The sequence below is a fragment of the Ceratotherium simum genome, chromosome 6 (genome assembly GCF_057802395.1).
Source record: "Ceratotherium simum simum isolate JZ-2026a chromosome 6, ASM5780239v1, whole genome shotgun sequence".
Taxonomy (NCBI): domain Eukaryota; kingdom Metazoa; phylum Chordata; class Mammalia; order Perissodactyla; family Rhinocerotidae; genus Ceratotherium; species Ceratotherium simum.
In genome coordinates, this window is record NC_141905.1 from 15372353 (window position 1) to 15398033 (window position 25681).

The window sequence follows — 25681 nt, forward strand, 5'->3', positions numbered from 1 at the left end:
TTCTTTTTATTTTCACTTTGATTTAAAAACACATTGAAGATTTTTTTTAAGCAAAAAAGGAAACACGTCTTGTGGATAAAATAGGCCTGATTTTCATTTCTCACTACTTTCATATCTTACTACTACTTTAATTTCTCCCAAAGCTGATTGCTTTTGTAAAGGTAAAATTCCTGTGACACATTAGAAGGACAAAAAAAGTCCTTTGAGAGATGTTTGTAAGGATGAAATAGATACCACCCGAACTTAAAAAATCATGTTATTCTCTGCAAGCAATTAACACCCACATGAAAAAGGAGATTATTATCTGTAGAAACAACTGCAGAGATTTTTTTGGTTGTTTTAAATGCTGTTAAAGAAAACAACAAAAGATTGTTTTAACAAAAGTGAGAAAATCTGCACGGAGTACAGAAGAGAGCCCCCACATTGGTAACTGTGTTTCCAACATTCTCCAGGAAAGAGGGTTACTGAAAGACTGACACCCTGGCACTGAAGAGCTCTATCTCTTGAGAGAAATGAATACATCCGGACAAGACAGGATACCCAGCGTCACTCCCACTTCCCGTGCAGCATCTTGCAGAGGCCAGTTCACACCATTTGTAGCACATATCACACTGCTGTGGGAACAGATTGTGGTACATCCATATGGGACTCTCTTCGGCAGCACTAACCTATACTGTCGCCAGGAAGACCAATGGTTGCCTGGGGCCGTGAGTGGGGGTGGGCATCACCGCAAAGGGTCAAGAGGAAACTTTTGGGAGGGACAGAAACTTTCTATATCTTGACTGGGGAGATAGTGACACCTATATATTCATTTGTTAAAACTCATCGAACTGTTAAAATGAAGTGGGTGATTTGGTTTGTAAATTATATCTCGACAGGGTTCGTTTTAAAAGAAAAAAAATACAGTACGTGTCCTCCAGGAACACACAGCGGAGTGACAAGATCGCCCCCAAGTTCCAGGGCGGTGGTCTCCAGCGCTTATAGATCGGCTCGCAATGCGATCAGTAGCTCATCGCATGAAATTCGCAGCCTGTTCTCACTTTATAGAGGACGTGACAAACTCTCCGAGACGAAATAATTTCGGTGGAGCTCACGGCCCAGGGGCGCTAGTGCTGGGATTAAACGCGGCAACAAGACTTCACAGCTCATAGTTTTATCCACTACGCGACGCTGCTGGCACATAGTAAAGGCTGGCTAGGTAAATGTTGCATGAATGATTCCGGCTACAGATCCTTAAAGCTCACCAGAGGCCCACCCAGAGACTGAAACCTGCAGACACACGCCAGAGCGCAGACGGCGGGACTCTCGCCAAGGACCCGGAACCCACCGCCTGAGCCCGGAGGCCGGAGCGGCGGGGCTTCGCTGCAGGGAGGCGGAGTCACCTTGTCGCATTTCCGGCAAGCTTGTACCTCTTCTCTTGCCGTAGTGCCTGAAGCCGGAAGTTGCCCTGAGGCGTGTTCTAGGTTTCCGGGCGAGAGCAGGACTCGGGTACCATGTGGGAGCTGCTGTGAAGAGTTCTTGGCTTGGAAGTCCTGCCCGAAGTCGAGCTCCCGGTGAGTAGGACCTGTAGATCCGGGAGGTATCCCAAGGGAGGGTAAGGTGTCCGCGGGTTTTCGAGTCGGAGCTGGAGAAAGCCTTGGCGCGGCCCGGGGGCTGTAATTCGTTCTTAACACTGTTGCTGCAGCGTTTGCCTCTCCGGAGTCCGCGAGTCCCCGGACAGCCGGTTATGTGTCCGCGACGGCGCTGAGTGCAGAGGAGACTTGCTTGTACGGGAGGCATTTGCTGCTTGCAGTTAAGGCACCTTATAGTTTTGTAGAGACTTCTTACAGTGGTTATGTTTGTTAGCTTGTGTTTTTAGAAATCCGCTGGCGTGAGAGATGACGTCCTTAGCCCAGCAGCTCCAACGACTCGCCCTCCCTCAAAGTGATCCCAGTCTCTTATCTAGAGATGAAGTTGCATCTTTGTTGTTTGACCCCAAGGAAGCGGCCACCATCGACAGGGACACTGCCTTTGCTATTGGTGAGCTACCCTGTAACTTAGAAAAGCTCTGTGAAGCGTTTGTTGCTGTATTTTCTTATTTTCTCTGCTGGCCCGCCCTCTTCCTTAGCAGTGTCTAACTTGTTGACTTACATTGTTAAGGTGAAAAATAACAACTACGTGCTGGATGCTTAAATGTACATAAGTAGTGGTATCTGAATTTCACAGATGAAGAAACAAGCTTAGGGAGGTCAACTAATGTATGGAGAGGAGGAACAGCCTAAGGGACTGGAGTCAGTGGCTGGGGTGGAGGAGGTGTTTTCCCAGAGGACTGGCCTAGTTATTGGGGGGAATGTTTAAAAAAAAAAAAAAAAAGGAATGTCCCCCTGCCAGGAAGTACTTTCTGCTCTCCTAGTTGATGAGATGTGATTTGTTCTCTATGTTGAAAGCCAGAAATCTATGTTTGGGACTGTATTAGAGATTATATGTGCTAAAAGAGTTCAGAGATTTTTAGGGGTAAGTAAAACCATAAAAGAGGGGTGAGATGAGTTTGCTTACAAAGAATTGTTAAGTAAACTGGCCTTTTCCTAGGATGCACTGGCCTAGAAGAGCTGCTTGGAATCGATCCTTCCTTTGAGCAATTTGAAGCACCATTGTTCAGCCAGCTAGCAAAAACCTTGGAGCGCAGCGTTCAGACCAAAGCAGTGAACAAGCAGCTGGATGAAAACATTTCATTATTCCTTATTCACTTGTCCCCTTACTTCCTGTTGAAGCCAGCACAGAAGTGTCTGGAGTGGTTGATTCATAGGTAACAAATGGAATTACAGAAATAATTATGGGCTAACAACTCTGATATTTTAAAAAATTAAGTATTGAGAACATTTATCAATTTAAAACTGAAAAACTAAGTATATTAAGTGATTAACACAGTGTCTGTTGGGTGAGCTAAGCATGCCCTTCTACTATTAAACTCATTTTTGTTGATTGTGAAAAATCGAACTACTGAAGATCTTGAGTAAATAGTCTAACCTCATTAGTTCTAAGGAGTTCATGTCACTTTGCCATTACAAATTGTTACCGCATATTTGTGGCAAAGGGTATTAAACTCCTTTCTTGCCAAAATAATAACAGTGGTTTGGGAAGAGGGTAATAGTGTCCTCTGAAATACCATAACTTAAGAAAAACAATAATAGCTAATGTGTGTTGAACGTTTATACACCAGACTTTATGGTACGCACTTTGCATGCATTATTTCAGTGTTCACAGCATACTTGTATTATCCCCATTTTACAGTTGAGAAAACTGAGGTGTAGGGGGATTAAGTTGTCTGAGTCACACAACTAGTAAGCTGAGACACAAGTTTGTTTCCAAGGTCTGATCTTCTATCCACTTTAGAAATTGTCTCTAAGTTTACTCAGTTTGTCTCACTTGTTAACATCACATTAGTATCACATCACAGCTTACACAGTTTTGCTTTTTTTCCCATATATATGTTTTAAAAGTAGAAAGATTTCCACTTCATTAATTGGAGACATGGGGGTAAAGGAAGCAAGTGAGTCATTGAGAAAACATAAATTTAACTTGGATCTTCCGATTATCAGAATGTTAGACTCATCAGACAAAAAAAGAATCAAGTCTGTAATATTTCCCTCTGTCTTGTAGCATTTAATTTCCCCCAAATAGATCATTAATGTAAGAAGTACTTTTTGCATTTGGTTTTGCATGTGGTTATTCATGTAACTTATTTATTTAGCAAACGTTATGTTAGATACAAGGATGAGTAGGCTACCCTTGGTAACTGTTTTGAAATAAATGCCGTAATAAAGGTGTATGCAAAGTTTGGGGCATGTACCTCTGCCTGAAGTAGTTGAGGAAAGCTTCATGGGGAAGGTAACATCGTGGCTAGTACTAAAGCCATATTTATAACCAATAAAAGGCAGAGTGGCATGGTCTTCCAAGAAAGGTACAGATAAAAGAATAGGAGAGTTTAGACAGACGTGAGAGGGATCGCTTGGCTGGCAGAATTAGGAAAAGCATCTTGTAAAAGGCATTTGGGCTAGGTCTTGAAGGCTAGAAAGGATTTAATGTATCTGACAGAATTAATAAATCTGTCTTATGTTATTAGTAAGGTGGAGGGACCAATACAAAGTTTTGTGAAGTTCATGGACAAATTATATAGGGTTGTAATTTGATAATTTTTTTAATTAATCAAAAAAAGTAATGTGATTTTTATTTTAATTAGTCTTTTGGTTTTAGAATTATGATAATTAGGTAAGCTGAGGAATCTATGAAAGGTGAACTTGGGAGCATGGAGAGAAGCTGAGTATTGCTGCCTAGTTGACCAGTTGCTTTTCTGTTGTTTTGACTGCAACGATCCCACAGTTATGTTAATGTAATAATAAGTTTAAAAAGTTGGGAGAGGGCCGGCTCCATGGCTTAGCGGTTAAGTGCGCGCGCTCTGATGCTGGCGGCCCGGGTTTGGATCCCGGGCGCGCCCCAAGGCACCACTTCTCCGTCCAGCGCGAGGCCGAGTCCCACGTACAGCAACTGGAAGGATGTGAACCTATGACATACAACTATCTGCTGGGGCTTTGGGGGGAAAAAAATGAATAAATAAAATCTTAAAAAAAAAAAAAAAAAAAAAAAAGTTGGGAGAAAGTGAATGGGATACAAATTTTGATATTGAATATGAAAATATATTACTGTATAAGGATTGGCAGAACCCTCTTGAGGAGTACTTTAATGCAAAGTTGAGGGCTTACGTTTAAGTACCCTGTAGCTTGCTTACAGTTATGTGATTATTCTTACTGATATTCATTCTAAGTAGTTTTAGCTCATTGATAATACAATTTGGATATATAAGGAAATAAGTGCTTGTAAGTTTTGTGTCAGTTTGAATTGTTTGCTTTTTTCCCCAGGTTCCATATCCATCTTTATAATCAAGATAGCCTCATTGCTTGTGTCCTACCATACCACGAGACAAGAATATTTGTGCGAGTTATACAGCTTCTAAAAATTAATAATTCAAAGCACAAATGGTTCTGGTTATTGCCAATTAAGGTATGATTGTTGAATGACACATATGTGTTATCATTACAAATCTTGATTAAGAGATGTAATTTGGAAAAAATAAGTCATTAGTGCTCCTGAGGGTAGCCCAAGTATTACGTCCATCACTCTTATTTCCTAATTTCCAGTTGAAACTATTATGAATAATAGCTGGCTTTTATTTAGTACCTGACATCAAGCTAGACAGTTTACACTGTATTATCTTGGATTCTCAGAAAACTCCATTTTTACAGATGAGGACAGGCTCACAGAATTAAGTTACTTGCCAAAGTTCACATAACTATAAAGTGGTAGAGATGAGATTTGAATCCAGATCTGATTTTAAAGCTTATGTCTTTTCACTGTACCGTGCTGTCTGGCATTTAAATTTTGGAACCGAAGAGCTTAAAAATAATTGGCGGTGAAGAAAAGCAGAAAATACAAAAATTAAAAGGATAAGGATAACTTGAAGGACTTCAGGAAATTATTGAAGTTGTAAAGAAGATGCTAGGAATTAATTTACAGGTGAATAAAAGGTTGGTTTCCTTACAGGAAGGGTCTGGCTAAGATCAGATAGCATGAGTTTGTAGTAAAACAACTGACTTGCTGTTAGCACTTTGTTTTCCACATGTAGTAGAGGAAAGTAGATGTATGTTGTTAGTAGGAATTTTACTGAATGTTGTGCCTGGCGATTCAGGCTAGGAGGAGGGCAAATGGGGATGAAAGTAGGCTAACAGACTGGGACTGTGGAAAGAGTTAACCTTATGGATGATAGTAGTGAGGTCAGTGATCAGAATTATTAAAAAGAGAGGAATGGGAATTTTTAATTAGAAATTTAGGAGTTTGGATGTAAAGCACTTGAACTAAAGAATGTTTAATAAGAGAAGGCCAACCTGTGATAAAACTTCTTATCAAACCTTTCAGTATTCAAATCTGCTAATATCAAGATCATTTTTTTCCCTCGTCTGCACACAGACCCTGCTGCTCTCTAGACATGCTTGTTTCAGGTGTCCAAATCCCACTCATCTATTAATGGTCACTTCAAATTCTCCATTCCTTGATTTTCTGGTATTTATTGAACATGTAATACATATCATGCACAATGATAGGCCTGGGGAATAGTATAAGTTGGCCAGGTTCCTAGTCTATTTCTATTACTAACCTTGTTGTAAAACAGTGACAAAACCTTATCACCTTGGCTCGAAAACCAACTCTAACCAGTAGAGTTACTAAGAATCTAGAGAGTCCAGATTTAGATGAATACGTATCAAAATGCAATACATGTAAGTAAGCATTTTTCACTGAGTACCTCCACCCTCATTGCTAACGTTCTCTTTTGAATTTCTAAAGTTTGCACAATTTTATTTGGTAGTCTCATCTCTACCACCAATTATAAGGAGAGGCTATATTTTGTATTAATGAACTGCAGCAGTATAAAGCTGTTATTATGGTAGGTACTTTAAAACTAATGATCACTTGATGAATGTTCTTAGTAATAGCTGATTCTTTCTGTCTATAATAGCAGTCTGGAGTGCCCTTAGCTAAAGGAACTTTGGTTACCCACTGCTACAAAGATCTTGGATTCATGGATTTTATTTGTAGTCTGGTAACAAAATCTGTAAAGGTGAGTGGAATATTGTTTCGTGAATGTGTAGTTCCATTAGAAGGTTGCTTGCTCTAAATGAAGAAAACTTACTAAGGCCTTCCCTAATAATGATGGTACTTTGAAGAAGTTCCTTTTGTTAAATGATCTATTTAGGAACATAAATGGTTTGATCACTCTTTTGTCACCAAAGGTGTTTTTCTACAAAAATAAATTATTCTATTCCATACCAAATTCTATTTATAGTGACTATTTAAACAGTTTAAAAAGACAATCTAGAAATGTTATTCTTGGGCCGGCCCTGTGGCTTGGTGGTTGAGTGCGCGCGCTGCGATGCTGGTGGCCCAGGTTCGGATCCCGGGTGCGCATCGAGGCACCACTTCTCCGTTCATCCTGAGGCCGAGTCCCGCATACAGCAACTAGAAGGATGTGCAGCTACGACATACAACTATCCACTGGGGCTTTGGGGGGAAAACAATAAAATAAATAAAATCTTAAAAAAAAAAAAAAAAAAAAAAAAAGAAATGTTATTCTTGTCATATTTAATTGAACCATTGAATTTGTTATTTATTTAATGTTGCATATGGTAAAAATTAAAATGTCAGGAGCCAGCCTTGATGGCTTAATGGTTAAAGTTCGGCGCACTCTGCTTCAGAGGCCTGGGCATGGAACCATACCACTTGTCTGTCAGTAGCCATGCTGTGGGGCGGCTCTCATAGAAGAACCAGAAGAACTCACAACTAGACACAACTATGTGCTGGGACTTTGGGGGAGAAAAAAGAAGAAAAAAAAAGGAGGAAGATTGGCAACAGATGTTAGCTTAGGGCAAATCTTCTCCTGCAAAAAAAAAAAAATTTAAAGGAAAGGAAAGAACATTAATGTCAAAAAAAAATTTTAATGTCAGCCTGAAGTAGTTGAGAGCTGTAAACATTTCTATACTTTTATCTGATTGGTCTTTCACTCTTAAATGTGTTTTGTTTGTGTTTCTTGTTTCAGGTTTTTGCTGAGTATCCTGGGAGTTCAGCTCAGTTGAGGGTGCTCTTAACTTTTTATGCTTCTACCATCGTGTCTGCTCTAGTGACTGCTGAGGACATATCAGACAATATAGTTGCCAAGCTATTTCCATATATCCAAAAGGTTGGCCCTGCTCATGTGTAAAGTAGATTATTTTGTACTTGGAGGAATTTTCTTGCCTTTGAAAATTTCACTTAGACATAAATGTTTTAAAATTGATAGTTTTTTTCAGGCGGTTGATGAGATTTAATTTTTAGGTAAAAAATATGACTGACTTTGTCTTAAGGGCTCCTTAAGAAAAAATGTTGGATATTTGACCCTGCCACTATCTCCCAGATCTATTTTCTTGACAGTCTTGTGACCTCGTGGAAAGAGAATGGGTTAGAAAATCTCTTCAAGGCAGAGGCTCTCTTATCATTCTTTTTGCATTGATTTCTGCATCTAATGTTTCTTCTTCCCCAGTGCTGTGTTGCCTACCACCTTCCCAGATTCCCCACAGAGGTGCTGTTAGGAGGTCTAGTGGATGTTTGAGTTGGCAGACCTTCTGAGATCCCTTCTCTCGTCCAAGAGGCCTGTCTCATGTCCACATCCACTAAGGAAAAGGGGTCAACATCTTGATTTTTCACTTCTCAGGAGTGGTTGACTCTCAGTGTGCATTAGGTTGTATTAATCTCTAATTTATGATATTTCTAATTTGTCATGGTAAAGCAACATTTTAAGTAGAATGAAGTAATAATAGTTTATCATTTTCCCTTATATTTTAAAAAATATTTAGGGACTGAAATCACCTTTACCAGATTACAGAGCTGCAACATACATGATAATATGTCAGATTTCTGTGAAAGTGACAATGGAAGATACCTTCGTTAATTCATTGGCTTCACAGATCATCAAAACATTGACCAAAATTCCCTCTTTGATCAAGGATGGATTAGGTTGCTTGATAGTACTCCTGCAGAGACAGAAGCCGGAGAGCCTTGGGAAAAAGTATGTGTAATTGAATTGAGAAATAATAATTAGAGATGAATGAGATTATTTTGAATAATTTTTTCCATAAGATAAATTTTACACTATTTTTTAAAATTGCCATTCATTGTCTAACTTGTAAAGTCAATATCTTGCATTCTTGCTTCTTCAAAGGCCGTTTCCTCACTTGTGTAATGTTCCTGATCTTATTACAATACTTCATGGGATTTCTGAAATGTATGACATCAGTCCTCTTCTGCGTTACATGCTTCCCCATCTGGTTGTCTCCATCATTAATCATGTTACAGGTATGTGGTTTTACATTTTGTGTCCAGAAACTTATTTTCTAAGGTTTGATTCTCTTAAAATAGGAACCACACCTTTGTTAATATCTTTAAGGTACTTAAAGTTTCTGCTATCTGATTTTTTTGGTGTAATTTTTCTATTTTTCTTTTGTGAAAAACATTTGGAATCGGGAGCAGGTTAGTTGAAGGCAGATCCTTATTGAGTGATATACTCAGAATTCTGTTTTTTTAAAAATGTGTGTTCTTAAGCAGTCTGTACCTGAAAAAGACTATGGAATTATTTTAAGACAATTAAAATATATTACAAGTAAAACTTTCCCTTCTCATTTACATATTCAGTGAACTTTAGTGATTCATTTACAATAAATATCCAGTTGCCAAAAAAAGAGTTTTCTTTCTTGAGTCATTGAAAATGTAAGACCAAGAAAATCTCATGCATAAAAATCCAAGTTAAAAAAAAAGCCAAAAGATTAATTAGAAAGTGATTTGATTGTTTGCATTATATGTTTTTTACTCTTCAATAAATACAGAAAGACAAGGCAAAAATACTTGGTCCTATTGCTACTTGAATTAAGAAAGACATACTAAAAAGACATCTCTAAAATTATGTCAATCTATTGGAAAATAAGGTTTGCTTAACCAAATCTTGGTTTAAACATGCATTTCAGAAACATGACTAGCATAAATGAAAGTATGTTTTTTCTATTCTGATGGTGATGAGTAATGTGATCCCAGTCTTTGAAGGGAGGGCCAACATGTGATTCATCCATTTATGGTAAATGTGGAGTAGAAGGTGACAGCTCTTGGTTCAGTAAGGAGGTATTGAGGTGAAAATTTAGCTTGTTTTCAGAGGTAGTTGACTGAGTTCTAGGTTCGAGTCCCAGCTTCACCACTTATCATGGGACCTGGGGAAAGGCTGTATTTTTGGGGGTTGTGTTTCATTAATGAGGTAGGCATGATAATACTTGTTTTTAAAAATATAGAGAACTTCAGGTAAAGGGTAAATGAGGGTAATATATACAAAAATGTTTTGAAAAATATAAAAGACTATATAGTGGAATACACTTTTGAAATAGGTAAAAAGCTGGATATCGATGTATATGTTTTAAAGTGATTTCTATAGAAAGTATTTCTGCTGTGAATAAATTTAATAGTGTAAGCATGCAAAAAAATTTTCCCCAATCAATTTTAATTTGTTGTATACTAAGGAGAAGAAACTGAAGGGACAGATGGTCAGATCTACAGGAGACACTTAGAAGCTATACTTAGAAATATATCACTGAAGAACAATCTAGACCATTTGTTGGCTAGGTAAGCTATTATTTTTGACATGCTTTTAATTTGTATTTTTGTGGCTCATATACTTTTCAGGTTTGGTTGGCAGTTTTCCAGTATCCCTTTATAATGTATTTCTTGCTTTGTCCATATCATTTTATTAATTATAAGTACTTTGTCCAGTAATTGTGGCAACAGGAAAAAAAGTAATTTCTCTTGCTTGTCTTTAGTGCTTATACATGATTGTAGAAAGTTCATAAGCTAAATTTGGGTTATAGCTACATCTAATTTGTGGCTGTTTAGAGTTTCCTATGAATAAATGGACCAAAATGCCTGAAACAATATATCACAGTTGGTATTCAGTAAATATCAATTAGAAACTTAATATTGAGGGTTGGTGTGAAGTAAAGATTATTTCTTCCTTTTCTGTAAAGATAGTCAGTCTCCCATTTTCTTTTCTTACTTAACGGGCAACTTGATACAGTGAAAAGCCTGTAGGCATTGCAGTCAGACGTAGGTTTGAATCCTGCCTTTATCATTTCCAGGAGAGTAGAGTAGTTAAGTTCTGAGGTCAGACTGCCTGGATCTGGTTTTGCCATTACGTAACATTGGGCAGGTACCTGTCTGCTGGTGTGTCATTCGTGCCCCTTGCTCACAGGGTCGGCTTGTGAATTAAATGAGAGTATACACGTGAAGCACTGTTGAGAGCTTGGGCTCTCCAGTTAGACCAGGGTTGAAAACTTTGCTCTACTTTTTGTGGCACAGTAGGGCTCACTAGGTGTTGGCTGTTGTAGCTGATCTCATTTGACCTCAGGCAAATTATAAGACCTCTTGTCCCTAGTTTTTGTATTTGTAAAATAAGTATAATTTCTATCTTGTAGAAGTATGACAGTTAGAGATAATATTTCTAAAGCACCTAGAACATGATAGGTACTCAATAAATCATAACTCGCATGTCTGCTGATACTTGTTTTGTTTTGCAGCCTTCTTTTTGAAGAGTATATTTCATACAGTTCACAGGAAGAAATTGATCCTGATAAAGTATCTTTGCTTAATGAACAGTTTCTTCCACTTGTCAGACTTTTAGAAAGCAAGTAAGTTGTGTGTGTGTTTGTGCCCTTCTTTAATGTGTACCTCTTGTTTTATAAAGAGATGATTCACAAGTCACGTCTTAATATAGTGAATGAATTGTAAAGAGACTGTCCTTTTTTTTTTCCCTTGAGGAAGCGACAGGTATAGGATTTAAATATATTTGAAATATAAGAGGAAATATGAGTTGTGTGGGGACTGTGGAGGGTATAATTTTTTTATGGAGAGACTTTTGTTGTTGGGATGGTGATAGTAACAAACTTGATCAGTATCATTTGGTTTTACGTATACCATTTGTTAAAATTTTAAGTCTCAATTTCAGTAATTTTTAAAATTTTATGTCTTTTCTATGTGTATGGTGTGTGTGGTTAATAACTGTATTAAGAATAGTAAATTAACTCTTTAATTTCTTCTCAGATATCCCAGAACATTAGATGTTGTATTAGAGGAGCGCCTAAAGGAAATTACAGATCTAAAAAAACAAGAGCTTTTTCATCAATTTATCTCTCTTTCTACAAGTGGTGGAAAGTATCAGGTAAGTTTTTCTTCAGATGAATTATGACAATTAGGAGTATATTTGTGGTTACTGAAAGAGCTCCAGAAGGAAATTGGCTACTTCATTCCTCTCTTTGGAAAGTTTCATGGAGAAATGAGATTTTAAACAGTTTGCCTAGTTACCTTAAGTAAGGCTGTGAGGCAGGAATTGAATAATTGGAGAAAGGTACAGTAATTTAAATAACTGAATGTGATACTTATTTCAGGAGAAGTATTGTTTGGAAATTGTGTATATGATCTTCATTAGCAGTCACCAAAAGGGGGCCTCACTTAGGTTTCTGGTGCTGCCTCCCTTTCTCCTGTATCTTCACTTTCCAGTGCAATACCCACTAGCCACATGTGACTATTTAATCATTGATTAGGAAAAGGGAGGTGGATTTTATTTCATGATCATGTTAGAACTTCAGAAATTTTCTGGTATTCACCCTAAATCTTTATACTAGAAGTTAGAGGTTTAAGCAGTTCTTATAATTAGCCTTGAAAATAAATATGAAGAGAAATATGATTGTTTTGGTTTTTCTCTTCCATAATTAGACTTTCATCTTTTTTTTTCTTTTTTTGCTGAGGAAGATTCGCCCTGAGCTAACATCTGTGCCAATCTTCCTCTGTTTTGTACGTGGGTTGCTGCCACAGCGTGGCTTTGGTGAGTGGAGTAGGTCTGCACCTGGGATCCAAACCTGCAAACCCAGGCCGCCGAAGAGGAGTGCACCGAACTTTAACCACTTGGCCACAGGGCCAGCCCCTAGACTTTCATCTTTAATGGTGTTTCATTTCCCAATCTTAGGTTGATAGACAGACTTCCTTCTTAGTCTAATTACATAAGTGAAGTAAATTGTCACTAATTTTGAATGTCACTGTTGTATCATTTATATGAATTGCAATGTATCTTTAACGGTCAATTTTTTTACATTTATATTTTCATTTAGATGCTAATATAGTGATTTATCTCAGGTGCTTTTCATTTTGGAATCAGATATACATAAAGACTACAAAATTACTTCATAGAATTACTTCACTAAATTAAACCTACATATAGACACAAGTATACACAAAATCACAACGTTAACAATACAAATTTTTTCGTCTGTTGTAACTCATATGTTCTAGAGACAAAGATTGATTTATTTATTTTTTGGGGGGGATGAGGAAGATTGGCCCTCAGCTAACATCTGTTGCCAGTCTTCCTCTTTTTGCTTGAGGAAGATTGTCCCTGAGCTAATGTCTGTGCCAATCCCTATAGCGTGGCTTGATGAGTGGTGTGTAGGTCTGCGCCCGGGATCCGAACCAGCGAGTCCTGGGCCACGGAAGTGGAGCACGCCAAACTTAACCACTGTGCCACCAGGCTGGCCCTGGAAACAAAGATTTTGCTTTACATTTTGGTTTCTGAAATTAGTTGGTTGTTATTGAATATGTTGGGCAGTTTGGAGTAGTTTTCTCTGGTTTTTATTCCTGATCATATGCTGCTCAGATTTAGTGGTGAAATCATTTGGTAATTGTGATGAATCCTATAGTTTTTAGCAGATTCTGATACCTCCTTGATGCTCAGTCTGAATCATCCGCTTGCTCCTGTCAGACTTCTGGCCGTTAATCATCTGAAAAATATCATGAAAACATCAAAGGTTTGTGTCAAATAGCTTTCATTTGTGGAGTTTTTGTCCTTAAGTTGAATAGTGTAATTCTAGAATAAGAAATTGAGGCTACCAACTAGAATCGATATTGTGTGATTGTAGAGATAAGTGGAATAAAGCAGATGAGAGTACGTTAGACAAAGATTTAGAACCTTACATGCCAGTAGCCCCCATTTTAACCTGTATGTGCTCTAATAACAACCGTTTTCTTATGTTTCTACATTGCAGATTATTAGTTAGCTTTTCGGTTCAGTGTTTGTCAAACTGGAATTTATAGATCAATTTACAGAGGTTCACAAATTATCTGAGAATTTTTTAGTTTTGAAGTTTGATTTTGGTAGTCTTAAGTTTAACATGAGCATATTTGAGAACATCGGAATGATAGCTCTTGGAGCACTGTTCCGTGATTTCAGTACCTGCGGTTGTATTTGTGTTTAAAATTTTGGTGGCTCCAAATAGTAAGTACAGAGGCTCACTTAATTTGTAAATAATGCCTTTATACCAAAATGATACTTTACAAAGACTTTGCAGTGATTCAAATAGACTAGTATTTTCTGAACTTTTGTAATTCAAGCAGGACTTCCACAATTTTTTCTGTATTAGCTTACCACTGATATTATTTTCTTAAAATTTTTCTTTAGCTAGTTTTAGGTGGACTATTTTTTTACATAGCCTTCAAATCATGGGTTTGAAGTGCTAATTGTACATACATTTCACTGTAGTTACCATAATTAAAATAGGAATGATCCTCTGTATAGTATCTAAAATCATCTTATGTACCACTATTTGCATATTTGGAAAATTTCTGGAATAGAGAAAAGAAGTAGTGGAAATTAGTTTCCCCATAGCGCATGGCAGTATAAGCATGCTGAACTCTAGAATGTGTGTCATGGCAATTAGAACCAGATTCATATTACAAGTAGAGTTTAATTTCAGCTAATTGTAATTACTACATTAAATTCATCTCAATTTGAATTTTATTGGTTTTGTAGGGTTTTTTAAATATATTTGACTTATAAACATTTTGTTTTATATTTTTAATATTTTTGTTTTATTTTTCTATATTTTTAAGAAGTTATACTTAGTTTTTAGATTGATATATAAATAATAAAAGCAACATTAGGATTTCTGAGAATGTTTTTTAAAAAATGGTTGATATAGTACTCAAATTTGAAAAATACTTCTTTATTTGATCATTTCCAATCTGGCATGAATTATGTTTCTTTCACAGATTGCTGATAGGTTTGTTGGGTAATTAAAATTACTGATTTGTTGGGTAATTAAACTCATTGAGTATAGGTCTTTGTTATAATAGGAAGATTTCAGTGCCTAGAATAAAAAGGGAATTCCTGGAATCTCCTAATAGTCCTGAAGCTATTCTCATCCTTCTTTCTTTTACTCTTAATCCTTTCCTCCCCGTCCTCTGGATTTGGTTAGTTTTTCAATGAAGGGCACTGTATATATTCGACCTACAGACTTCAGTATTGTAATTGCAGTTAACGTCTTTCTTTGCATGCTTTGATTTCATTTTCCCTTCTCCATCAGTGACAGGACTTAGGTTCTGTTCTAGAATTCCAGATGGGAATGTTTGGCTACTTGTTAGCTCTTGAGAAAATTTTGGTGGTGTTTGATACGTGAAACTTTGCCCTCAGTTTTGTGAATTCTAGAGATTTTAGTTTTGTCTCTCAACAGAGTGACCTACATTTTTTCTGTAGGATTATTTAGTTTTTTTTTTTCATCACCTACAGGTAGGGATATATATTCAGGTTGATTAGCAGTCTTATTTTTCTGTTATTGTGAATGTTTATATGATTTGTTTTCTTTTGTTACTTAAAAAAAATAGAATCTCTTTTTTGGCAGACTGGCTTCTCAGTGCATGTCCTTATCCTTGTAAAAATATTGATGATGATAATAACAGCTAACTTTTAATAGTTACTTTTAATACACTTACAATGTGTAAGGCACTGTTCTAAGCATTGACATGTATTATTTAATTCTGTAACAACCCTTTCAGGTAGGTGCTGTTATTAGCCCTATTTTGTAGATGAGAATACAGTCATGCTGCATGATGACATTTTGGTCGATGACAGACTACATATACAATGGTGGTGCCATAAGATTGGTACCATATAGCCTAGGTGTGTAGTAGACTATACCATTTAGGTTTGTGTAAGTACACTCTGATGTTCACACGACGACAAAATGGCCTAAAAAAGCGTTTCTCAGAACATAACCCTGTCGTTAAGTGATGCATGACTGTAGTGAGGCCTAGAAAGGTTAAGTAACTTGCTCGTGGTCAGCTAGGAAGTGCTAGAGCTAAGATTTAAACCTGGACGTTTTGCGGTTCTTTAGTCTATGCACTGTCAGTATCTGGGCTCTTATGTTAACAAGATGAACTCCTTAATGAAAAACTTATGTTTAGATTCTACATATTTTATTATATTTTTAGTGGAAACTAGGAAAAGTTTGTACCAAATAATTATTCATCTAAAAAGGACCTTTAGAGATTATCTAGTTAAATGGAAGTTTGCCTAGTGTTTGAATTCACATCCAGGGCGGAGCGTGTGTTCCTTGACGAATATTCTAGAGTGCTTTTCACAAAACCATGCTTCCTTTCTGGTGTAAAGTCTTAAGAGGTTTTAGCAACAACTAAATTAATATTTTTTTCTATTGCTCAGGAGAGTATCGATGAGTCTTTCATAAAAGAAGCTGTTTTAACCCGATTAGGTGATGATAATATAGACGTTGTTTTGTCGGCTATAAGTGCTTTTCAGGTGAGTGAATTTGTTGTTCTTTGAAGGGCACATTTTGTTTGTAAATATTTTCTTTCCTTTCTCACGATTCTTTGCTTTAAGCAGGAATATATTTGGAAATTATTCTTCCATTGGAAATTTGTTCTCTTGAGAGCACAGACTTAAGCCTAGGTGGGGAAAGCTCGTGGGAGTAATTAGACCACACAATTTTATACATATGGAAGTTCTTCAAAAAGGAAAAGTGCTTTTCTGAATTTTTATTAATAGTAAATAAATACCTTGGGATTGTGGAAAATTGGCTCATGAATGCCACTTTTGAGAAACTGCTCTCAAAACTTTGAAATTATACTAGGATTCTTGGAAGAGTAATTCTTTATAATTCATTGTTTTTAAAAGTTCGTTTAACAAGCACAATATGTATTTGAAGCAAGTAAAAATTTTCTCATGGATATTTTCTTCCTCTTTAGATTTTCAAGCAACACTTTAGTTCAGAAGTGACCGTTTCAAATCTTCTGAATCTCTTTCGAAGAGCAGAACTTTCAAATAATAGGGGATGGTATGTGTTCATTTCTCCTCATACTATTCTGAATTGATGAATTCTTATATCAAGTTCACTTTGATTTTCTTTTTCTCTACATTTTTGCAACTTACAATTTAGTTATGTGATCCTTTGGACATGGGAGTAGAATGGATCTTAATCTAACATTCTTGCACTATAAAAAATTAATTTGGGTTTGTATGGGTTCATTATACTATTCTCTGTGTTTGAAATTTTTCTTAATAAAATGGAAAAAATGATATAATGTATGATATAATACTGACATCTGGAAAATAGAATGGGAAGGAGCTTTAATTTTCTACTTTATATAATCTTAGTTTCACTTTTTTTTTACAAGGATATTACTTTATAATTAAAAATAAATACAAACATAGTAAGCAAAAATAAGCTCAGAGGCACGTGCTACCTTTTGTAGTGTTTGATGAGTTCTGTTTATTTCATTTTTGGCATCTAAGCTTTTTGCATGGACTAAGCTTAGAGGATGAGAGTGTGTCTTACAGATTTTTGTATCTATCATATTTAGTTCTTAGCACATATTATGTGTTCAGATAATATTTTTTGAACTTATGAGTGAATCTGACTTCTAGTGGAGTTGAGACGTATAGTGTGATACATGTTTTATGTTCTAGTTAACCTAATGATTTCTTAGAAAAAAAGATTTGACAGAGTTAGTTTAAAATTACTGTCCCAAATAACTCCTTTATTAGCATGGATTTTAAGTAATGTTTTGGTGTCTCTGAATAACGTGTTTGGTAAGGGGACCAGGATAATGTCAGTTGAGCTGACATAACGTAATGATGATTTTTTGTTCAGTTGATGTCTCTAGTGTGTCTCTCAACCAGATGTGCTTACATATCTTTTAGGTACAGGGTACTTGAGATAGTAGCAGACATACTAATTAAAGAAGAGATACTGAGTGAAAACGAGCAGTTGTCAAATCAGGTGGTATTGCATCTGCTGCCATTCATGATCATCGACAACGATGATATGGAATCTGCTGAGACGAAAATCGCTGTATATTTATCAAAATCAGGAATTTGCTCTCTGCACCCTATATTAAGAGGCTGGAAAGAAGGTAAGAAATTCAGTTGTTTTTTAGAAAAAGTGAACAGGTAACACTTTAAAAAGAAGATAACTACAATTTAAAATTGGCTGTAATTGTTATTTGAAATCATGTTTGTCATGTTATATGCCAGCAAAATTTTTAAAAATATTTTGCTAAGATAAAAATTATGCAGTAAAAAGGAAGCTAACCCATTGACAGATTCAGAATTTGATAAAAGGAAAAATAAAAAGCAAACCATAGGAAAACTGTAAAATTTTTACCTGAATTCCTGACTCTCCGTGATTCTTTAGGTGAATGTTGGTGACATAAGGGGCCTCTGATGTTCAATTCTTTTTTTTCTCCAACAGCTCTTGAAAATGTGATTAAAAGCACAAAGTCAGGAAAGCTAATTGGTGTAGCAAATCAAAAGATGATTGAGGTGCTGGCTGAAAATATAAATTCTGGAGATCCTTCTTCAATGTTAAAGATGGTAGGTATGCTGTTGAAGTCCACCCCCTAGATTTCCTTCTCATAATCTTAGTAGATATTCAGTGTTTGCTTTGCTAGATTCTTTTTTTAAGTAACTTTTGCATTCTTGACTACTTTGTTTTACTTTCAACATGGGTAGTGTTGTTTAGTAGATTCTGCAGATTGTTTGCAATCTTTAACATTTTATGTAATTTTTCTTCCTTGTGGTTGTATATTGGACGAGTAAGAATGTGTACTTTTTCACCTTCAAGTCATTTTTTGTTCAGATAGCAAAATATAATCTAAAAGAGAAGAAAATTTCTGTTGCCTTAGTAAATAAACCTTTGTGATGGTATTAGGTGTATAATTTTAAAACATTTATCCAATTGGCAAGTGCAATTATGTTCATTATAATTTTTGAAATTATTTATGTTCATAATTAGTTAGAAATCAGTGCTTACTACTTTTTTAAGGCTTTATAGTTGTCATCTCACTTTAAATGTAAAACACATAATACCTAGATAGGCCTAAAGTAGAGAAAATTGTTTTATGCAAACCAAGAGCTGCCAGCAACGGAGTATGTTTATTTTTCAAGGTGGAGGATTTAATAAGCGTTGGAGAAAAGGAGTGCTTTACCCTGAAGCAGAAAGTAACTTTTCACGTGATCATGGCTGTGCTTGTCTCTTGCTGTTCATCTTTGAAAGAAACTCACTTTCCATTTGCAATAAGAGTCTTCAATTTGTTGCAGAAAAAAATAAAGAAGCTTGAAAGTGTCATTACTGCAGTGGTAAGGAGTGCAAAGTGTCTGGAAAGTTGAACATTGAGTAAAGTGACAGCCTGGCCTGTTAATCACAGCATAACTGAAAATTGGAGGCTGAAATGCTGAGTCTTTGGATACTAGAGATGTAATGTGAAGCAGCCTTGGGTAGCAGTAGATAGTGAATTCGGTGCTCTCTTCCTTTTGCAGAAAATGTAATTGAATCATAGAATTTCAGTGTTGTAATGTTTTGTATCTGATGGTTGACTCTCCCCTGTATCATCTTTATTGGGTAATTTTCCAAGTTATACTTAACTATCTCTTGTGATGAAGAATTCGCTAATATATTAGTGCTTGAACAAAATATTACTTTATTCTACTGTCTACTAAAAATAGATCTTTTGTATTATTTTAATATTACATTAGATTTGGATTTTGCCAGCCTACTGTTGTCTCTGACAGTGTTACTAAGGAACGTTTCAGTTGTTTGTTTTTTTAACCTAGTACCACATCTTAAGGTAATAAGATTATTTCTTTTAATAGTTGCCATATGGGATAGTATTTTGTTTTTATTTGTCCTCCAAACTTCAGAGGACTGTTCATTATAGGATTTGCTAATAAACAAATCACATCTTTTTCACATTTACATATACCCACACTATTTTGTAAGTTCTGGTCATAGCCGTTGTTAGCTAAAATTATGTAAACTTAAAAAGAGTGAATCTTCAAATTCTAAAAAGTAGCCCAGATAGGGTCTTTTTAATTTCATTCTATATTATCTTTTGTCGTGTGATAACATGTGAAATGTATTTGTTCCCGATGTGGACGGATAGTATTTTATATATACCTAGATAACATTGTTTTATGTTGAATACCCTTTCTGAGAGTCACAAGCATCTTTTCAGCTGTAGCAGCGTATTGAGCCAGTGAAAGCCCTCACTATAAAGACATTATAAGTCTGGCTTTGGATTATTTTCCTTCCAAGTTATTACTCGCCTGTACGGAGTCTCATTTGTCATTTTCCTGAACCTTTTCTCATGCTTCCTTTTGGCATTTGGAGTATTATTTCTAAACACCTTAACATTTTGCTACTTGTTTAGAATCATCTGCAAGTTTGGAGATTTTATCATGTACCTTCTTCAGATTAGCAGTAAAAAATGTGAAATGAGGAAAGTCTCTTTGAAGGTCTTTTGGAAATGCAACTCCTTATCTTTCTGTTTAGAAACGTGCCATTTAATAAACACAATTTATATGAATAACGTTTGTTTTTAGGGATGATGTTTTAAGAAAACGTAGATAAAATGAAGCCATGGTTAACTTACATCTTTTCTTGTGAATAGTGATGGTTAGACCTCTTTAAAAATCTGATTAATCCTCTCCCCACCTAAATGCGCATATAGACAAAATTTTGCATATTACGCAGTCGTACATCCATCGAAGTCCACCTATATAACCCATGTGCAGAACCCCTTTCAATTTGTACTGTTTTTGATTCCTTTACCGTTTCAGGAGATCCCCTCAGAATGGCATTTTGAGCTGATGATGGACAGAGGGATACCAGTGGAGCTGTGGGAACGTTACGTAGAACAGCTCAACACTGCCCAGAGGGTTGCTGTGGAGGACTCCGTTTTGCTTGTCTTTTCACTGAAGAATTTTATTCATGCACTAAAGGCTCCTAAATCTTTTCCTAAAGGTAGGACAAGATCTGAATCTCATGAATGTGATATTTTGGAAAACTGAGTTATTGACTTCACGACTGTTTTTTGTCTTGAGTGAAAAGTTCCTAGCAGTGTGTCCATGTAAGTTTATGCATCGTTTCTCTTTCTCTTCATGTCCACGTAGATGACATTTGGTGGAACCCTGAACAACTGAAAGAAGACAGCAGAGACTATCTGCACTTGCTTATTGGGCTCTTTGAGCTGATACTCAGTGGTGCTGATGCCGTTCATTTCAGAGTTCTGATGAAACTTTTCATAAAGGTACTAAGCTCATGTTTTTCAGGCATGCTCTTGTCTTTCAGAAGATATTGCAGATTATTTTTGTAATAACAATTTTTAATGAAAACAAAAGTAGACTTTTAAATAGTGAAGAGTATGTGATGATAAATACAGGCCATATAAAGCAGTACTGTAATCATGACACTAATCAGGAAGTTGGACAGAGGCTAACGTTACTGCATGCCTACTAATGTGTTAGGCATATTAATGTATTTAATAATCACAACAGCCCAGTCAGTCTGTTTGGTTGATTGATGCCATTACCAATGAGAAACTGATGTTTAGAGAGGTGAGTTAGCATATGCAAAGTCACTCAGTTAAGAAATTTCATCACAGCACCAGTGACCTCCATGTTGCCAGGTCCAGTGGCAGGTTCTTTGTTCTTGTCTTACTTGCTCTCTCAGCAGCATTTAACACAGTTGACATTGCTCACTTCATCTTTGAAGTACTTTCTTAATCAGGCTTCCCCGACATCACTCTTGTCTTGGTTTTCTGCTTAGTGTCATCATTTTTTTTTGTTAAATGTGTTCAAGTGCAGTATTATAGCGAGTCCTCTGAATATCAGTCCTCTGGATTCATTTACGTCCTTCTCAATTGGTTAAAATACCAAATGTAGAATAATTTTAAGTGACTAGACAAAGCAAAACATTGCATTAAATTGTTTTCTGTAATTGTACTAGTGAAAAGAGGATTTGGAACCACTTTATATGAGTGAAAATTAAACTTCACTGTCTTTTTTTTTCAATTTAGGTACACCTAGAAGATGTCTTTCAGTTATTCAAGTTCTTTTCTGTTTTATGGACCTACGGTTCTAGCCTTTCAAATCCACTTAACTGCAGCGTGGGAACAGTGCTGCAGACTCAAGCTCTTTATATAGGGTGTGCGATGCTCTCTTCTCAGAAGGCACAGTGTAAACACAAACTGGCATCCATATCTTCTCCAGGTATTGCAAATGGCATTGTTATGTTCTGTCATGACCAACTGTTAATGCCTTCTCTATACGTAGTATATGAAGGTTGTAGTTTGGAGAATTTTTTTTTAATTTTTTTTGAAATAGCGCTCTGTCGCTCTCTCAATTATTTCTGGTTACTTCTAAGTATTGCTTTTAAGTTATGAAGGTCATTTGCAAAGTCTCACCAAAACAAATCATAGAAATAGCAGATGATTAGTCATGGGTTTTTAATATCCAACTATTCATTTTCTGAGCCTCAAGAGTTACAGGGTTATACAGGGAAGCCAAACCATCATAGTACAATTCAGTATGCAACTGACTACTTACAAAATAGGTCTCCACTCAACTCTCCTGGATTTATCTCTTTTTTATCAGATATGAGTCATTTTCAGGTTGGGCACTTACTAATGAAATAGTCAAAAATAAAATTTATATTTTTTATAAAGTAAAATTGCAAATTTTGCAAGAGATGCAGAATTTCATGAAGTCAATGAATGTGATATTGAAAAGTGGATTGACTTACAAAGCTTTTGACAGATAAGAGGATCTGGCAGAATTAGACCATATAGTGATTGAAAATGAGAAAGTTGATGAGGATCATGGAATGATTTTAGTATCATAGAAATAAGAGTGGCCCTTGGGAAATTTGCAGATGTTCTTGATCATTTTTTTCAATTCCAGAATTGCAAAGTGAATGATCATACACTTTTCCCAGAACAATTTTTCAATGTTTATCTTTTATTACCTCCTTGAAAGGGCACATAATTACAATTGTAACCAAAATTTTGTTAAATATAAGGTAAAGTAGATATCTAATTTCAAGTTTTACTTACAAAATAAAATCCCATAAATGTAAGTATTTCTCTACTACTTCCTATAAAATTACAGTCCCTGTTTTAGGTGGATTTACTTTTTAGAAGGTTTTTTTCAGTTTTTCTTTTGGATGAGAACTTCTTGTACAGTTTTTTAACTTTAATTTTTCAATTAATGTGTTATATGCATTTTGATAAATAAATATAGAAATTTATCTTTTTTAAAATGTCTGCAAAGCATTCTATTGTATGGAGATAGCATAATTTGTTAAAGTGGTTATCTAGTGTTAAACTTGTGAGTTTTCAGAAAGTTTTTATTTATTTATTTAGAGATCATAATTATTTTGATTTTCTAATTAGGTATGAAATGTCTACTATGCTTTGGCATTAAAGATAGTGGCCCCTGAGGAATATATGTCTCTTTGTCTATAAATAGGAGAACCAAAGGACCTAACTTTTCCTCTGGTATTGTTGCAAGACAAGCTCCCTGCCAACTCCTGCTGCCTTGTCATCTGTCACCTCCCCCTTTTTAAAGTACTTTTTCATTTGTGCTGCTTAGACATGTCACAGTATTCCACTGAAAACAGGAGAGATGCACCTTGTTCTACCTGGAGGCTCAAGGACCATATACTAGAGGCCCAGAGGGCCTCAAGTAGAAGGCCACTTGGTCATTGCCCCTGTCCTCAGTGCTCTCCTCTTTAAGTCCACAGTGAGCTGGTAGCCATACCTTGTCCCTGAGGAGTCTAGGAAGTGTTGGTTGGTAATTGTTTTAATATATTTACAAAAAATTCTATCTGTTCAAAAGAAAAAGGTATTGCAATATTATAATAATACAGTATATGAATTGAGGTTTTGTCAGTGGCTTGGGACTCTAACCACCGTTTATTACTTTATGTGCAGATATGTATTCCAGCTCAGTCTTGAATATAGGAAACTTTTGTTAAGTGAATAAACATTTAACATCATTTGTAAGATGGAGGCTGCTTTTGGTTTGTTATGCCTGATCAATATAGTAAATTTATTTGCATGTTTAAAAGCAAAACTCAAGTATTTTTTTCAATTTTTTATGCAAAATATGCTATTTTAAATCTAAATAAAATTAGTTGGGAGAATTAAGTCACATAGATTTTTTTTTTTTTTTTTTTTGTGAGATCAGCCTTGTGCTAACATCTGCCAGTCCTCTTTTTTTGCTGAGGAAGACTGACCCTGGGCTAATATCCGTGCCCATCTTCCTCCACTTTATATGGGACGCCGCCACAGCGTGGCTTGACAAGCAGTGCGTTGGTGCGCGCCCGGGATCTGAACTGGCGAATCCCGGGCCGCCGCAGCGGAGCGCGTGCAGTTAACTGCTGGCGCCACCGGGCTGACCCCCACATAGATTTTTTAGTGGAAGAACATTCCCCTAAAAGCTGATTGCTTAAACAATGTAACTTTGACTTGTCTTGAGTTCCATTACCTTACTTGAACAAGGTAGTTTGTACTTGGAATTTGTTTTTGAATTTAGATTTTCTTGGAAGCTTTGCTCCACTATACAGGAAATTTTAGCAAATAGGTATCTTGGCCTAAAGCTGGCCTTGGTGTGAATTCAACTTTCCAGCTGTTCATTTCTGACTTTATTTTATAAGTTAATGTTATGGAGACCAGGAAGGATTTCCAGCTTTCATATGACCTTCTCAGAAAAGTTTGAGAGCTTGTCAGGTTCTTCCTTAGCATTCCAGAAGTGGAATATGTGGAATGAATCATTTATAGCAAAATAAAAATCACCAAAATTTGCACTAAATATAGCATGGAATAAAGCTTAAATAATTACCATAAAAGGAATTTATATATCTCTTTATCCCAGGGACTTTTTTAAAAGAAAAACCGTGATTCAGTTGATCTCACAGATGCATTCTGCCAGATCTTTGAAGTAGGTTGTTTTGATGCTGTTGAACTGGGCAGGGCATAGAATGAAGGAGAGCTTCCAGATTCTTTGTCTAGAACCAGCATAACACTGAATATTGACAATGCTTGCAGACAAAAACAAAAATATTGGCCATCTTGGCTTTGAATAATAATGCAAAAATCCTAAATATTTGCAAATAGAGTCCAACAGCATATTGGAAAAACCAAACATTTACCCAGATAAAGTTCATTCCAACAATACAAAATTGGTTCAAAATAAGGGACTCTGTTAACATAATTGGCCATATGAGTGTTGAAGGAGAAAACCTATATGATCATGTGCAAAAATCTGAAAAGGCATTAGATAAAAATCAGTAATTATTCGTAATTGACAGCAAAATGAGAGTAATGTAATGAAAATACTTCTCAAATCAAAAGCTAGTATTTTCACTGCATAATTGGGGAGACAAAAGCATTCCTGTAAAATTCATCACTGTTACTGAAAATGGTTCTAGAAGTACTAGTTGGCAGAAGTAGATGAGTTTCAAATACTGATGGAATGTGTGAATAACAAAGCTGGCATCCCAGATCTGTGAGATTCTTAGGTGGATTATTAAATAGAACATCTCGTTAGCGATTTGGAAACATTAGAAAGTTTGACTCCAACCTCATTCCTTGACAGAAATTTCATGTGAACTAAACAATTTCACATAAAAATGACTTAGCTCTAGTATTAGAAGAAAACATGGAGTACATATGCTCTCTCTGAACATAGAGGTACATACTTTTAAATTCACTTAGAGTGGGGAGGGCCTTTCTAAGCAACATAAAAAACTAAAAGAAAAATTTGACTATAAAATTTCTGCATCAAAAAGTAAAAGCAAACATCAATTCAGGACAAAATGCTTGTAAAGCATGATGCACAAAGGGGTTATTTCTTCTCCATACTTCTGTATAGGTGTGTTTGTTGCAGCAGTTTTAATACCAAAGACTA

General features: G+C 36.0%; 1 protein-coding gene across 3 annotated transcripts in view; it reads left to right on the top strand.

The window, feature by feature from the left end:
* Window positions 1-1464: 1464 nt before the first annotated feature.
* Window positions 1465-25681, top strand: part of HEATR1 (HEAT repeat containing 1) — a 49446-nt gene continuing 25229 nt past the window's right edge. The window contains exons 1-20 of one of the 3 annotated variants that reach the window (XM_004432398.3): window positions 1465-1553; window positions 1846-2019; window positions 2569-2785; window positions 4896-5037; window positions 6548-6649; window positions 7625-7765; window positions 8418-8629; window positions 8783-8916; window positions 10122-10224; window positions 11172-11282; window positions 11695-11812; window positions 13344-13451; window positions 16139-16234; window positions 16681-16769; window positions 17636-17847; window positions 18186-18307; window positions 18881-19072; window positions 20552-20735; window positions 20885-21021; window positions 21790-21982. In XM_004432398.3, coding sequence (XP_004432455.1) covers window positions 1878-2019; window positions 2569-2785; window positions 4896-5037; window positions 6548-6649; window positions 7625-7765; window positions 8418-8629; window positions 8783-8916; window positions 10122-10224; window positions 11172-11282; window positions 11695-11812; window positions 13344-13451; window positions 16139-16234; window positions 16681-16769; window positions 17636-17847; window positions 18186-18307; window positions 18881-19072; window positions 20552-20735; window positions 20885-21021; window positions 21790-21982 — 2755 coding nt within the window. In that variant the 5' untranslated portion in view covers window positions 1465-1553; window positions 1846-1877. The remainder of the gene's footprint in view (window positions 1554-1845; window positions 2020-2568; window positions 2786-4895; window positions 5038-6547; window positions 6650-7624; window positions 7766-8417; window positions 8630-8782; window positions 8917-10121; window positions 10225-11171; window positions 11283-11694; window positions 11813-13343; window positions 13452-16138; window positions 16235-16680; window positions 16770-17635; window positions 17848-18185; window positions 18308-18880; window positions 19073-20551; window positions 20736-20884; window positions 21022-21789; window positions 21983-25681) is intronic. The other 2 variants (XM_087431915.1, XM_087431916.1) reach the window with 2 other exon arrangements.